This window comes from Hemibagrus wyckioides, linkage group LG15 (assembly GCF_019097595.1).
Source record: "Hemibagrus wyckioides isolate EC202008001 linkage group LG15, SWU_Hwy_1.0, whole genome shotgun sequence".
Taxonomy (NCBI): Eukaryota; Metazoa; Chordata; class Actinopteri; order Siluriformes; family Bagridae; genus Hemibagrus; species Hemibagrus wyckioides.
Genome location: NC_080724.1, coordinates 1,671,670 through 1,688,479, shown reverse-complemented (window position 1 = coordinate 1,688,479; position 16,810 = coordinate 1,671,670). Strand labels below are relative to the sequence as shown.

Here is a 16,810-nt window from a genome sequence, read left to right as displayed (position 1 = left end):
ATACCATTCCAAGTCAAAGACAAATAGTTACCGTGCAGTTGCGGTTTTTGAACTAACAAATTATTTAGATTTCCTCTTGACATAGTCTGCTTTTCCTGTTTCCAAAAACACTACTTGACAAAATAACCTCAGAGTAAACACAACGTAGCTGGTAATGCTCGATCTCGCTCAACCCCCACCCTCCCTGTCTTTTGTTAAAAATGGTATTGTCCAGTTATTAACGACGCCACGCGACTGGCAGAACAAGTAAAAAGCACGTGAAGCATTGTAATTATTTTTCTTGTGCTGGTAAAAATAATCGGACACCATTAAAAAGGGTCATTTTTATTCAATGAATTTCATTGACAAGCAGACATTCCAAAAGCCAGAATGTGTCCTCAGAACATCAAGTACACATCTAATAACACAGGTTATTACTCAGGCTTCCACCAACTGCTTCATAAAAAATCTTACATAGAAAACTGGTGATGTGATGTGAGCACTCACTGGTACAAGAAATACTTAAAGCCTGTTTATGAAGGAGTTTGTACATGACCGAGATGCTTTGACACAATTTCAGCACTTGAGATATTTATGCCTGAATTGAACTTTTAGTGCTGTAAGCCAAATAGTACAGGACAATGCCGATGACCGCTGCCAAGACCTCTGAGGACACCCAAGGACCGCTCCATGCACCCTGAAAAAACAAAATAAAGCATAGATTTAATCGAAAGACATCGTTTAAAATGTCCACACAACTATGCTTCTGTGTCACGTGGAGACACAAAGTGTCACGTTTTACTCACCCTGTGCTCCACATTGACAGAAAACAGAGGCTTGATGGCTTCTACATCTTCATTATTCCTCTGGGCCTGCAATAACATACACATTTATCATCAGCACCATTAATAAAAAACATGCTGGCTTTGTACATTCCATTAGCAACTCTCTTCAACATCGCTAAACATTTTAAAATAAAGATTTGTCTCACCTTACGCAGGGTGCTGTAAGCCTCCTCATCAAAGAACTTCACTTGATATGTGCCTGAGCTGGCTTCTTTGTGGGGAACGCTCCAGGAAACCTGCCAACAAAGAACGTGATCAGGGTTTAATTGTGTTTACAAAAGGCAAAAAGTCAAGATGGTTTAATATGACCCTACGTATGGCATCACATACCTGATATTTTCCAACATCCTGACCTCTGGTCACTGGAAACTGTTTGCCATTAACATCTGCATAGAGGGCAACGCTCTAGAGAGAGAGAGAGAGAAAGTTAAGTTGTCTTTATTTGTCACATACACCGATCAGGCATAATATTATGACCACCTGCCTAATATTGTGTTAGTCCCCCTTTTGACCCATCAAGGCATGGACTCTACTAGATCCCTGAAGGTGTGCTGTGGTATCTGGCATCAAGATGTTAGCGACAGATCCTTTAAGTCCTGTAAGTTGCGATGTGGGGCCTCCAAGGGCCACACCTTGCAACTTACAAGACTTAAAGGATACTTTTAATAGATAGTGACCACTGCAGACTGCAGGAACACCCCACAAGAGCTGCAGTTTTGGAGATGCTCTGATCCAGTGGTCTAGCCGTCACAATTTGGCCCTTCATCAAACTCACTCAAATCCTTACACTTTTCAATTTTTCCTGCTTCTAACACATTAACTGCAAATTTGCATTATTGCAAATATCCCATCCCTGGGGGTTGAGGTCAGAGCACAGGGTCAGCCATGACGCAGCACCCCTGGAGCAGTGGCGGGTTGGGGGCCTTGCTCAAGGGCCTAACGGTAGCAGCTTGGCCGTGCTGGGGCTTGATCCAGAGCCTTGACCACTTGAGCTACCACTGCACCAAGAGAGAGAGAGAGGCAGAATAGCTTGCTTGGGCAATGCTACAGGTTTGATTTGGCAGTAAGAGGTGGAGAAGGAAGACATTTAGAAGATGACTTCAAAGAAAAATGATTAAGCCATGTCCTTAACAAAAGTGTCATGGATAAAATGGACCTCCAGTCTGAAACGCTCATTTGTGTCTGCATGTGCCTTCTGTCAGTCATTTTATATACAGTTTACAATCTAATCTCAGGTAGGAGGAAAGGTGAATCTTATCTAACATACTTTAAAGGTCAGTATGGACACAAACAGCTGGACATCTGATTTAGAACCTGAAAATAACACTAGGGGTGCATTAATATGCCCAATTCGGAACAAACTGTTCAATCACGGTCATTCTGCTGGACGAAATGTACATGTACAAACGTTGTACATAAAGCTGGTGGTCCATACTGTAATTTTTTTTTTATACCTGTGCTCCATTTCCACAGGCCAGGCTCAGCTCTACAATGAAGACCGTCTCGGAGGAGATCACTGCGTCAGCGGTTGTGTATGATGAGGTGGAGATCACCGGCTCTGTGCAAGAATCAGCTAGGAGAAGAGAAACACAATTTTCTTTTACAAATATGGATGGTTTATGGTGCCATGAAAAACCTAATACTGATTAATCCTAGTACTTCCCCTACTCTGATGATCTACCCTGTCTGATACACTGCAGATTATAACTTTTTAGGACTGTTTGAAGGTTAAATGCACTTTCTGAGTAGAGTAGAGTAGAGTAGAGTAGAGTAGAGTAGAGTAGAGTAGAGTAACACACATTACAGGTAGAAACTCTTAGACCATCAGCCTTTAAAGATCTACTTAAATAGCGAACAGCGCTTTGAAGTTATACAAAAAGCAACAATGTAAAAGTTCAAAGCATTCCCACCTCCACACAGAGCCGCACACAGAGCCGCACACAGAGCCAACACAGCTACGATTACTCGCTTCATTTTACTTCTTAGTTGGTCGAGAGAACCCAAAGCCAGCAACTTCACACAGGAAAGAGGAGCTCGAGGATCACCCAATGAAAGTCACACAGACACGTCATGTTTCTGAACACGGAGTAGACCCGCTTCAGAGAGCGCCCTCAGGCGGAATCCGCCGCCACTACAACTACACAACTACACATACACTATACCGCCAAAAGCTTTTGGACACCCCTCCAAATCATTGAATTCAGGTGTTGTTTTTTCAGGGGTCAAAGTCGGCCCCTTAGTTCCAGTGAAAGGAACCCTTAATGCTTCAGCTTCGTACCATGCTTTGTGGGAACAGTTTGGGGATGACCCACATGACTGCACACCAGTGACCAACGCAAGGTCCATAAAGACATGGATGAGGGAGATTGGTGTGGAGGAACTTGACTGAATCCTGACCTCAACCCCATAGAACACCTTTGGGATGAATTAGAGCGGAGACTGTGAGCCAGACCTTCTCGTCCAACATCAGTGCCTGACCTCACAAATGCACTTCTAGAGGAACGGTCAAAAATTCCCATAAACACACTCCTAAACCTTGTGGAAAGCCTTCCCAGAAGAGTTGAAGCTGTTATAGCTGCAAAGGGCGGGACAACTCCATATTACATTCACGTGCATGTAAAGGCAGACGTCCCAAAACCTTTGGCTATATAGTGTATATATGGCACATGGAACTGACCAGTTTAAAAATGCAGTTGGAGAGAGAGAGAGAGAGAGAGAGAGAGACTGAAAAGTATTTATTCTGTTTGGAGTGAGTGATGCACTGACATTTTATCTATTTATATAAAAATGCTTTGGCAATATTCAATATTTTAACAGAGAGAGGCACTCAGACATGCAGAGACAGAGAGAGAGAGAGAAAGAGAGAGAGAAAAAAAGAGAGACACTCTTCAGCTGTTTATATTTTCCCCTTGAGGAGTCCTGATTATAGTAATATAATCTTTGCATTGTAATTGCACCGGTCAGCCAGTTATTTTTTCGGATCTTCCCGACATCTCTCCTGTTGTCAGTATGGACATGATACAAACCAATGTTCAGAGCTGGACAACATGATGACGTTTCTCCAACATGATAAATATCAGTAACGCCTGCACCAACATAACCCTGGAGCTCACACTTGTCATCACGGCCTGAAGTGAGGATCGTGTGTGTTTTTATCGGTCATGAACCTGTTTTATTTCCTCAGATTAAACCTGCATCAGATTTTTGCATTAAAGTGATATTTCTCCAGGATCGATTTCGATTTTTAATCTTTAAATCTCTCCATAATAGTCTGTACAAAGTATTTAATACATTCAAGCATGATTACAGACAATATTAACACACAATGATATGAATCCATACATTCAGAGAGACAGAGAGCACATTTAGAAAAGGACTGGTGTCACCGACAGATTTGTGCTGTACATGAGAAACACGTGCAGTACGTCACACCACACTGTCACACAGAGGCAGTACAACAACTTTTCTAACAGTTAACTAATATACTATGTCAAATAGTACACTACGGACAGTTCTAGCTCGCTGAAATAAAAATGTCCGTTGCAACTGCTGAGCATCTTCTTCTTCTTTTTGGTCAGCTGCAAAGGCAATAATGAGGCCTGTTCTTTTACAAAAACAATTCTGTTCATTGATTTTTTTTTTTTGTGCTTAAGATTGTTTACGCTAAATTTGCTGTGATGGGATTCCATCCCCGTAGCTCATGCTCGTTATTCTCTACGTGCGGCTCTCCTCTTCTCACTGGATACAGTCCATGACGTGAATCTGCAGGGTGTCCATGTCCGGAGCATTGTACTGACACTTAGGACACTGGTATTCATTACGATTTGGCTGTTGTATCCCTCCTCCTCCTGGAATTACTGCTACCAGAGAAGAAAAAAACAGACCAGTAAGACACAGAAAGCAAAGTACAGCAACACAATAGATGAGATATTCCAGTGAACACTCTTACAGCACCATCATCTGCTGGCCAGGCACTGATTTTGAATGTGTATAAGTATGCTATTTATGTCACAAGCCTTATATTCTGACTGGGGAGTGACACATGACGATTCATTTCCCATGCACATGCATGAGTGTCCTGATTTTAGTGACACACACTGACCACAGCATGTCCACAAGTGAAAACAAGAGCAGTCGCAAGACACAAACTGCAAGTGAGACTTGTCGCTTGTTAATGTGAACACAGAGGTAGTGATGAATAACAGAGGAGATATTAAAGTATATACCAGGTGGTGGAAGAGGTCTGTAACTGTCCATGTGTCGTTGCTGCATCTTCTCCTGCTTGTGGAGATTGAGTTCAGTGAGTGTTTGGTTGAGTTTTTCCTGCAGCTCCTCCTTCTTTTGGTTGAGCTCCTCCCGCGCCCGTCTCTCTGCCTGGAAGTCGGACTTGTAGATCTCCGCCTGAGAAAGAGGACACGTGTGTGAAGACATGGATGCAGTTTGGGCTGTCTCACAGACTTCCCATAGAAAGGGGAGGCTGGCATTATATGGCAAATGGATGAAACAGATATTTAGTTGTATATGATGGATGCTAGTTGATTAGACAAGCTAAAGAGAGAAGAGAATGCTAACCTGAGGAGAAAATCTGTTTTGTTTTTTTTTCTTAAATCTTTTATCTAGTAAACACTATTTTTCCAGTCATCTACAACATTAACAGCATGTATCTTAGGGATATTTATAGCTTCAGATTTCCAGGGAAATGGTTGGTGGAATATACACTATATTACCAAAGGTTTTGAAATCATTGAGTTCAGGTGTTGTTTTTCAGGGGTTGGGCTCGGCCCCTTAGTTCAAGTGAAAGGAACTCTTAATGCTTCAGCTTCATACCAAGACATTTTGGACAATTTCATGCTCTTTGTGGGAACAGTTTGGGGATGACCCCTTCCTGTTCCAACATGACTGCACACCAGTGACCAAAGCAAGGTCCATAAAGACATGGATGAGTGAGTTTGGTGTGGAGGAACTTGACTGGCCTGCACAGAGTCCTGACCTCAACCCCATAGAACACCTTTGGGATGAATTAGAGTGGAGACTGTGAGCCAGACCTTCTCGTCCTTCTCGTCAGTGCCTGACCTCAGAAATACCCTTCAAGTGGAATGGTCAAAAATTCCCATAAACACACTCCTAAACCTTGTGGAAAGCCTTCCCAGAAGAGTTGAAACTGTTATAGCTGCAAAGGGCGGGACAACTCCATATTACATTCATGTGCATGTAAAGGCAGACGTCCCAAAACTTTTGGCAATATATTGTATTCTTGTTACTCAGAATGAAAGTTCAGGAGCCCAAGTCTTATGCAGTTAATCTGAGACTCAAATAATAGTTAGAATCTAAACTTGAGTCTATTATTTTTTTACACTAGAACCTCGGAGTACAAACATAATTCGTTCCTAAATTCTGGTCGCGACTCAATTGGGTCGTAGGCTTATTTATTTTTCCTCATAGGAATACGTGTAAACAGAATGAATGTGTTCCCGATCACTATGAACCATATGAAACTTTTTATTTTTTATGGTTATTTGATTCATTAAAACAGTAACCCCTTTTGCCACATCAGCTGCTTTGTTGGCCTCTTTGTTTTTCAAAATTATCGAGATCGTCGACCTAGCCATATTATACTGCGTAGTGAGATCAGACACGCGTTCATGCTTGCCAATATATAATCATTTCATTTGATGGTTATTTTCTTTATCACCTTCTTCCCACTATCACTACCACTCTGCACTTTCTAAGGGGCCATGCTGGAATTATTTTGCGTAGAATAATACAAATAATATCGAGAAAAGGACACAATAACATTCACAGCTACTTGGTGCCCATACGATCACGACCGGAGACTGATCAGAACTGACACGTGTGCTTTTGTTTACCTGAGAGCCGGAGGCTTGAGTTGGTGGTTCTTGGGTCGTACTCCGAAAAAAATGGGTGTTCGTAGGAGGCGAATTTTTTTGGACATAACCCAATTTGTAAGTACTCTACAGGTGTACCTCTACACTCTATGAGGTTCTACTGTATATGTTACAAAAGAAAAACTTGCCATTGCTGGTCTTCACTGTACTTTACATTATCCCACATATCTGTGTATTTTTTTAATTGTGTTTTAGAACATACCTCCTGTTTGTGGTTTGCCCTAGGCTTTGCAATTTCGGTATCACTGAAACATAAGCACATATCTGGCCTACCTTTCCAACTTATTTTCATGACTGTAGAAGTGCTTGCCTTAATTAGTGCAGCAGGAGACCAGCAAGCACAAACCACAATCTTACTATTTTTGGCACTTGCACCACGCCCCTAGAAAGATGTACAAGTACACCGAGCAGCTTTGCCTCCCAACACGGGTTAAAACAACAGCAGTGTAAAACAGAAACATTCCACTTTGTCATTGAGACCCCACCACTGTTGTTGAGTTTGCTTATGTTGCCAGGGAGCCGGCCGGAAAAGATGGCTTTGCAACATGTTTAAATTGCTGACTACTTTTTATTGTAAACAAATCTCCTGAACTGATCTTTGGTAAATGCTTAATAAATAAGACCAAGCACATCAGCACATTTCTCTCTCACAAATCAAATCAGAGATCCAGCTGATGAAAATAAAAATACAGCTGCATTGAAGGATGAGGGTTTGCATATTTTTTCCTGCTGACCTGTGCTGTGAGCACTTCAATGGTCTCCTGTAAGGTCCTCTGTTGCTCCAGTTCTTCCTTGAGTTTGTCGATGTGAGCTTGTTTCAAGGCCAGAGCTTTCTCAGCTTCCTCTAGTCTATGAGAAAGCGTCTCGGTTTCTCCACTCTATAGACAGAGAGAACAACATTATCACTGCCTGAGCTACCCAGCTTCCTTATATGTAATCACTCCAATTACAATTAGTTAAAATATATTAATGTTAAATGACTAAATCATTTCACACACCCTGTGATTGGCTAGTTTTTCGGTTTTCAGTTTGGTGTCATAATCCTGAAAGAGACAGGTGTAAGCATGTTGGAGCTGAGCTAGCTTCCTCCTAGAAAGGAATGAACAGACGGAAAAAATGAAATTAAAGATCAAACCAGTCAATATTCATCAAGCTGGATATGAACACATGTCGTTACTAGCAGGTGGACAGTATGCTTGAAAGAACGCACTGATTCAACACTGAGTCGATAACTGGACCTGTACTGGTATATGACAGATTTGCCAAAAAAAGAACACATTTCTTTTACTGTTAAATCCCTGTGTTAGCAGAGTAATAAACAAAATGAGTGCATTTCAATTTAGAAATACTTTCACCTAGGTTTTTTTTTTTAACAAAGTTTGTGCAGTCATTCTGTATCCTTCTGACAAAGTTCAACAAAACTGTTCAACAAAAATTAATTTACTGAGCAAAGTACTCAATAAAATCACTGTAGCATCACCCTCTTATTTGTCACCTCTAGAAAATCAGCAGCAGCACCATTTTGGGCCTCACCTTTCCTCCACAATGACACCCCGCTCTTTCTTCAATGCTGCCTCCAGGTTTTGTGTCTGCAAAAGGAACTTGTCCACGGTTACACAATGCTGCTTCTTTTGCTCCTCCATATCGCGCTCCAAAGTCTGCAGGTTCTCTGTCTTACAGCACAGCCTAAGGAAATACGCATTGCCAAAATCAAACATGCATGTGTGTTTAAATCATTGCTGTGGCTATTGACCATGACACACACACACACACACACACACAATACTCAAATGTGCATATGTGCACCCAACATGTTCACTCGCCTTTCTTCTAAACGTCTTTTATCTTCTTCACACTTGTCTAGGGATGCTTGGCGTTCTTTCAGCTCACCAAGTAGAGAAGTGACCTGAGCCCTCAGAGCCTCACTGTCCTTGGTCAGCTGCAAAACGAAACAGACCAATTTGCACAAGTGAACAACGCACAATTGTCCGAGAGATGCGAAAAGCAGTATTTGTGTCTGCATACCTGAATATAATCCTTCTCTTTCTGTTTGAGTAGAGCCTCTGTTCTATCCCTCTGCATTGTGTTCTGTTCTAGTAGATTCAGTTTTTCCTGAAGCTCTCGATACCTACGCAAAAAGAACAAATAAAAGGCTTATACATCCAAATCAACACCTTTCTTTAAGAATACCTTATCAAATTGTGTTCCTTATTTTTAAACAGCAAATACACATGCTCTAAATGGACCGGTGGCGACTCAACAAAGGGAAGGAGGTACTGTACATGCACACATACAGTGAAGCACAGCTCTCCTCACCTGCCTTGAGTAGCCTGAAGCTGTTCTGTTAGTTTAGCCAAGTGAAAGCTAAGCAGACACATGGAGCAGAAGGTTAAGATGAACTTGATTTGGGACAGTCACTAAGAAAAAGTTTGAATCATGTACAGTAATCAAGTGGAGGTTAGTTATTGTCAAACCCTGAACAGAACCCACACACAGTGCAGAACTGAGTCCTTACTGGCCATTACAAAAAACAAAATAAAAAAAAGAAATCTAGTGATAGGACTGTACCTTTCTGGAGAGACTGTATAAGCATTTGTTTTCTGAAATGTTTCCTCTGTTACAGCACCAGTCTGGAAAAAAATAAAAAAAATATTTCCATATTTAAATCTGTTTCAAAACTTTGTCACATACACAATCATACACAGTGTGACATGACGTGGAAAGATGTGAACAAACGACTGTCCTGTGATGGAAATAAAAATGTAAAACTAGAATATAAAGTATAAGAAATACAATTTAAAGTAAAAGAAAACTAGAATATAAAAATATAAGAAATAATTTAAATAAAAATGAAAAACTAGAATATAAAATATAATACAATTCTTAAAAAAATGTAAAATTAGAATATAAAAATATCAGAAATAATTTAAATAAAAATGTGAAAGTAGAACAAAATATAAGAAATAAACTAGTAGAAAAAAGAAGCTAAAATAAGAAGCAAGTATTTAAAAAAAAAGAATATAATACAAAATATAATATAAAATAGACTATCATTATACAATCTATAAAAATAAAAAAAGAATAAAAAACAACAATAGAATAGAACATAAATGAAATAAGCAGAATATTGATAGTAAAATGGACAGTGAGATGGGTGGATGGATGTGGACAGTATATAGATAGAAGTTGAAATATGGACATAGTTAAGGTTAACGTCTAGTTTTTGTCACCTGAGATTTGTTGTTATTCCTGTTTAGGAATATCTAAGGTGTGCTTTCGTATTTCACTGAATGTGTACGACACACGACAAGGTCAGAGATCAGAGACGCAAGTTGATTTCTTTTTTCCATATGAATATACCTGCCATGTAACATATTTTTTCACTTTATTACAATATCGCAATGCATTAAAAGTACATTATTAAAGATTAACAGGCCATGACTCTTTCTTATCAAAGCCAGAAAGATAGTACACACCCTCAGACAACAACAGCAGTGCTCGCTCCACACCGACCCCAAGACACAAACTACATACTACATGAATGACATGTCACTTGTTAGTGTAAACGAAGGGATAGTCCCATTGAAGGGAAAGTGTAATGCTACAGCATGTATCAACCACAAAAGGCCCACAGACTTGTTTCTTCTGACCCATGTGAACTTGGAAATACTGAAATAGCCTGCAGTACACTGGGTGTCAACACTAACCAGAACTCATATCAGATCCACAGCAGAGCCACCACCACTGTACAGCAAGAGGAAGCTTATACATCACAGTGCTTAACTAAAACTGACAAACAGCAAGCTTTTATTCCCTCATCCAAAGGGCAGTTACCATAAACCATCGTATATATACATGCACTCTGGGTTCTCTAGGACTAGCCAAATACGAGTTGTGTGTTGTGCTGGCAGTGGCGTAAACAGAAATGAATGTCAGTGGAATGAGGAAATGACAAATTAAAATCCTGACTGCTGTCCTGATCTGTACAATCAAACTGGTAACTGGTATTTAAAGGCACAATATGATACAACAAAACAGGTTGGCTTACTGATCGGAAACCTGCCAGTTTAAATCTTAGGACCAATAAGCTGTTGCTGCCCCTGAGCATGGCCCATAACCCTCAATAGCTCAGTTGTGTTAAAAAAAAAAAAAAAAAAAAAACACTTTTCTACTTCCTACTACACCGATCAGGCAAAACATTATGACCACCTGCATAATATTGTGTTGGTCCTCCTTTTCGCTGCTAAAACAGCCCTGACCCGTCCTGCACTGTGTATTCTGACCCCTTTCTATCAGAACCAGCATTAAGTTCTTCAGCAATTTGAGCAACAGTAGCTCGTCTGTTGGATCGGATCACACGGCCCAGCCTTCACTCCCCACGTGCATCAATGAGCCTCGGCCGCCCATGACCCTGTCTCCGGTTCACCACGGTTCCTTCCTTGGACCACTTTGATAGATACTGACCACTGCAGTATTGGAGATGCTCTGATCCAGTGGTCTAGCCATCACAATTTGGCCCTTTTGGTCAAACTCAAAGCTCAAATCCTTACACTTGTCCATTTTTCCTGCTTCTAACATCAACTTTGAGGACAAAATGTTGACTTGCTGCTTAATATATCCCGCCCACTAACAGGTGCCATGATGAGGAGATCATCAGTCTTATTCACTTCACCTCTAACTGGTCATAATGTTATGGCTGATCGGTGTATCTGTCTTATAGACCAGAAATAGGAGAAATGCATAATCCCAACTGGCTAATACTATTTCTCATAACAGCTGCTGTTATGCAATAAAATGTGATTAAAAAAGGAACGGATTCATAAACTAAACTTTTATTATAATCAGTAGGCCTATAATAAATGTTATTACCCAGTAGTGCATGCACTTCCTTAGAGCCTGGATTATTGGTATCAGTTTATAGAAGAAATGCTGATGTGGCTGTTTGACACTCCTATGGAACAGCATACAAAGACATACTATAGAATCATGTGCAACCTCATGGCAACAGTGAAGGCCCACGTATGGGAGTGATGGTGAAGTGTCCAAAAATATTTGGCTGGTCAAGAATTTCAGTTAACTAAACCAACATTCAAAAATGTGACTTTGTGTGATTGTTTTTTGGTGCGTTTGTGTCATATGGGCTGGTTTGAGCACTTCACAAGCTCTCTAGAGCTTGCACAGAATTTATACAAATACTAACTATTTCTGTTTTTAATATTTATTTTGATGGCACTCAGCTATTTAGTTCTGTTAATCCACCAAGTTAAAGAAAAGTTTACCAGTGATTCAGGTCATGTGGTTTAGCGGTAGTATATAGTGAATGCAAAATGAAAGCACCTGAGTAAGCTGCATCAGTTTGAAGCGTAGCTGGTCCACAGTATTATGAAGGCATTCGATTTCTTTTTCTCTCTCCATTTTCGCCTTATCCAGTTCCTCATTTCTTCTCTTAAGCTCTCTCATTCCTTCCTCCAGCTTCTCTTTATGACTCTTCAGTATCCTTAGGATATCGTTAGAACCTTCACTTGGCTACAGAACACAAGAGGTGTATGGAGTTAGCAAACCAGCAACACTCTTAGTCAGGCATACTCAAAAGAAAGCTAAGTGGGGTTAGGGTTAGGTTTAGGTTTAGAGTACTGAAACCAAGAACAAGTTTCCTTTTTCACCCCTACCCACAGTAACAACCATGTTTAACTTAGTAAATGCATGCACAGTGCAGAATCGTCTATCAAGCTTGTGTGACCAAAATTAAGCTGTATTATGATAATCATAGTGCCTGGAGCAGTGCAGAATAACACCTTTTATTATGGCAAAAAAAAGAGCAACATGGAGCAGGTGGAAGAAAATAAACTAAAATTCCAGTCCCATGGAAGCAGGCACCCAGTTGAAAGAGTTTGGGAGGGTGGGGACAGGCTTACCTGACAGGGCCTGCTCTCTCGCCCATAGGGCAAGCTTTCACCAAAACTGTGAATATAACTATTGAGGGAACTATTCTCACTAGATGCCTAAACAAAGACATGAATAGACATTATAAACTAGAAACATTGTGGTGTATAGTGGAAAACATGTGTTCTCTACCAAACTTCGAGGCATTGCCTGTCTGTCAGTGTCTTGTTCTGTATCCACCTTCCGCTCACTCACGGCTAAGTCCTGGTAACGAAAGGCAATAACAAACAAATAGGAATCAGATTTTGGATAGATGCCATGTTTAATTAATGTCTGAGTGTAAAAAAAAAGATTTGACGCTGTTTGTGTAGACTTACATTAGGATCATCTGATAGTCCGTTACTGTCTGCACGGGAACTCTCTTGGTTCCGATTCTGACAGGCTGTCTCTGTGCCAACATCAACGCCTTGGGGTACGACTTGACTGCCATTGGAGTTGAGCTTGCCCAGCAAATTCTTATTCTCCTGAGCCAGCCGCTCAACCAAAGCCCTTGCGTCGCGAAACTTGCCACTCAGAAACTCTCTTTCCTCCCTAGATCTTCGCTGCCATCCCTCCATTTCCTCACACCTGTTTTTCAGGGCATCATTGCTCCTTTTTAGTGCCTCTGTAAAAGAGTCAGAAAAGTCAAAAAGCCAGCACAAATGACACAGAAATACAACAATCTGACACTGTGCTAGTCATTTTGAATGAAACGGTTTGCCATACCTCGTAACTGGTGGTTATCCAAAAGAAGTCTGCTGACCACTTCATGTCCAGCTAATTCAGGTGGCACTCTTAGTGATCCTTGAGAACTATTCGTTAGTGAGCCCTGACTGGCAGCCCCCACTGCTTCCTCTCCTGCCATGTCCCACTGGAAGGCGTTGACCCCGTAAGGCTGGGGCTGGACCATGATCTAGGACCTAAGACACACAGAACGCAGCATATTTGTGAATGGAACTCCCGAGCGTTACATTTTACTCCAAACCTCATTGCTAGTAACTGTCATCTTTGTTCTTTCTACAGCTTACTCATTTCTGACTGATTAAAACTGCCCGTGATTTAATTCCGTATGCTGGTGAACTTCCTTTTTAAACAGAAAGTCAGGGAGATCGAGTCACAAAGGCTTTGAGTGATTTACACATTAGTCAACAGCGTTCAGGAAAGACACCACACCTCACATGCCAAATCTCAAACATTTAACAACGGCTTAGCAAACTGACGAAATAAGAGGCAAAGCAATTAAACCAGAGCTTGTTTTTAAATTTATACGTAGATTTCACAAGCATGACAAGCATAAACAAAGTCTCAGTACATCCAAATACTCACTAACCTGCTGCTTCATATGCACACACAGACTGCATATAAAAATGCATACTGCACGAAACATCAGAGATTTGAGCTGAGCTCAAGATTTTAAGAGGGCTGGATTGTTTTGTGGGAGGATACCAGCCATGTCTGCTACAGAAAAGCACTGGTCTAGAGACTATTTACCTGCATGCAAATTTAATAAGCACAGGATGAGTCACAAGAAGCATCGTTATTTTTCTTTCTATACATGATCGTGTGTAAAATGACCATTAGAATAAAGACATGACACACTATGTATATGTGTGTTTGTGGTTACAGAGTTTAGAAACTCGTACAAAAACATACATTCAATCTCGACCTGTATTATTCTAGGTGTCTTTTACACTTTCTCGACTGTTAAAACCCTAAATAAGGGCAAGGTCAGTGTAAATCCCACAGCTGAGAGAAGTCAATCCTGACTTGGACTTCGATTAAACTTTCACTTCACTTGATTATGACCATTTCATTTGTAAACTTCTGCCAATGATAATGGACTAATCTATCCACCACTGACCTTCAGCTGTGACTGTGACGGACAGCAGGCGGACACATCTAATAATCACGCGTATGTTCACAAATTAAACGTGATTCCTAGGCGCCACAGTGACATTTCTCTCACCGGCTAGCTGTATTTTTAGCTAGTTAACTAGCTACCTGGCTAGCAAGATAAGAGAACTAAGTACACAGCTAATAAAACATCACCAACGCAGATAACACCCCAAGACGAACGAAGAACAATAAACATTGAATCAGATTTAAAAAGAAAAAATACAAAAACCGAAACCCAAATCCATTTTTACCTGGCAGTCCTTAAAGCGTATCGTATAGCTTTAGCCGAGTTAGCTGGCTAGCAAAACAGATAGCAGCTAACTTAGCGTTGCTCTGTGTGCGGAAGACTTGTTGAGGCGACAAAAAAGCGTTGACAAACACCCTCTCCGTTAGTGATTAACAATGGCTTCCAGATTCTGGTAACATATTTAAAATAAACGTGGCGTACAGACTAGCTTGCTAGAAGGCTTACTCAGTTCTATATGTTCATGTAGGTGGATAGTTCTGAGGAATTCCCCTTGTTTCTTCCGCACTTCATCACAGCAGCGCTGCCGCCGCAGAGCCCTGTCACTACCCGACCTGCGTTTCCTGCCCGACACGCACTGCGCATGCGCAAATATTTCATGCGCTCGAATCTGGGACACATTTTCTACGCCTACAAACAAAAGGCACGCGCTTTTACACACGCTAATTTTTATTTTATATATACACTCACATTTAATCAGCTATATTTGCAACTCCAGAGTGCACAAATTGTTCCATCAGTGACCAAGGGAGACGGAGTAAATCATGCATACGCGATATTGCCAAAAGTTTTGGGACACCCCTCTAAATCATTGAATCATTCAGGTGTTGTTTTTCAGGGGTTGGGCTCGGTCACTTAGTTCCAATGAAAGGAACTCCATACCAAGACATTTTGGACAATTTCATGCTTTTTGGGAACAGTTTGGGGATGACCCCTTCCTGTTCCAACATGACTGCACACCAGTGACCAAAGCAAGGTCCATAAAGACATGGATGAGTGAGTTTGGTGTGGAGGAACTTGACTGGCCTGCACAGAGTCCTGACCTCAACCCCATAGAACACCTTTGCGATAAATTAGAGCGGAGACTGTGAGCCAGACCTTCTCGTCCAACATCAGTGCCTGACCTCACAAATGCGCTTCTAGAGGAATGGTCGAAAATTTCCATAAACACACTCCTAAACCTTGTGGAGAGCAACAGAAACATGTCACAAATTTACCAGAGTGGTTTCATTGAAGAAAATGTCAATCTGGGTAAAAAAAAAATTGGTATAAATGAAGACTAAGGGGCATTCACGGGATTCAACAAGCATTTAAATGACTTCCATATAGAGGAAGATCTCTGGATACACCTGATTCATGACCAGGTCAGGTTAGCAATATGAGGAAAGAATGATTAGGTGATTGTCCAGATGTACTCTAAAATGTTATTATCAGACTGTGTGTTTCTGCGAAATGAGCGTCTCAGTGTCAGCCACTAGGGCTATGTTTGTGGACCTTGATGCCAGACTGGAGACTGATGGCTTTTCTTACCCAAAATAAATGATTGTATAAAACACATTCAAGAACTTTATAAAGAATGTAGTGATACTGGATGCTGAGATCTGAGATATCTAGTGTGGGTATTTTCAGGATGAGTAAGACCATTTCTATTTTGAAGGTAGTCAGTACAGCATTAGATGTCATTAACTATGGATATGATGAAGGAGAATAAGCTTCAAAAGATGGTGTTGAGCATTGTGTAAGTGACAGGATTGATCTCATTAGAGAAGGTGGCAGAGTCAGCAGTGTGAGCTGGGAGGGTTAGTGGCTGAGAAGTAAGGTAAAATGGAGCTTATGCAGATCAGATGCAGATGCTTCTTCAGGGTGTGGTAGGATTGTTATGATGCTGGAAGCCGCAGAGGCAGGAGCAAATAGAGTGGCATTTATAGAGCAGGAGGGTATGAATAGTTGATGATAGGCAGGGCAGTGAAGGAGAAAGTGACAGACACAATGTGATGATCTGAAAAGTGGAGCAGGAAACATTAATGTCTCTTGTGTGTCAGAGTGCAGTCATTGGAGGTCTGGTTAAAAGAGTATAAGAACGAAAGAACTCTGAAAGTCCCCAAAGAGAGCGAGTGAGGGTCCATCAGAACGGAAGAGACTAAGGAGGATGTTTGCAGTGAGCTCTTATATGAGGTTTTTCCAGGGAACTGGGTGGGAACTAGATAAATACATTAGAAAGATTAATGGGAAAGATA

General features: G+C 41.0%; 2 protein-coding genes across 5 annotated transcripts; both read right to left on the bottom strand.

Annotated features, from left to right (window-relative positions):
• Positions 1–308: 308 nt before the first annotated feature.
• On the bottom strand, positions 309–2,895 carry ssr4 (signal sequence receptor, delta). The gene is made up of 6 exons (XM_058409675.1): positions 2,735–2,895; positions 2,279–2,397; positions 1,155–1,229; positions 971–1,060; positions 786–851; positions 309–676 (listed from the first exon to the last, which is right to left on the bottom strand). Exons 1-6 carry the CDS (start codon positions 2,796–2,798, stop codon positions 572–574), a joined length of 519 nt encoding a protein of 172 aa, XP_058265658.1. The 5' UTR covers positions 2,799–2,895; the 3' UTR covers positions 309–571.
• A 1,160-nt stretch (positions 2,896–4,055) lies between these two features.
• On the bottom strand, positions 4,056–15,147 carry ikbkg (inhibitor of nuclear factor kappa B kinase regulatory subunit gamma). Of its 4 annotated transcripts, none has more exons than XM_058410382.1 (14): positions 15,021–15,147; positions 13,379–13,572; positions 12,991–13,277; positions 12,806–12,877; positions 12,068–12,256; positions 9,299–9,360; positions 9,047–9,094; positions 8,756–8,858; positions 8,554–8,669; positions 8,264–8,416; positions 7,729–7,819; positions 7,465–7,608; positions 5,051–5,225; positions 4,056–4,684 (listed from the first exon to the last, which is right to left on the bottom strand). In XM_058410382.1, the coding sequence occupies exons 2-14, from the start codon at positions 13,560–13,562 to the stop codon at positions 4,560–4,562; spliced, it is 1,749 nt and encodes a 582-aa protein (XP_058266365.1). In that variant the 5' UTR covers positions 13,563–13,572; positions 15,021–15,147; the 3' UTR covers positions 4,056–4,559. The 4 variants fall into 4 exon arrangements, with proteins under 4 accessions (XP_058266365.1, XP_058266364.1, XP_058266366.1 ...); XM_058410381.1 differs by having other exon boundaries at positions 14,800–15,141; XM_058410383.1 differs by having other exon boundaries at positions 4,056–4,681; positions 14,800–15,139.
• Between the last annotated feature and the right edge of the window lie 1,663 nt (positions 15,148–16,810).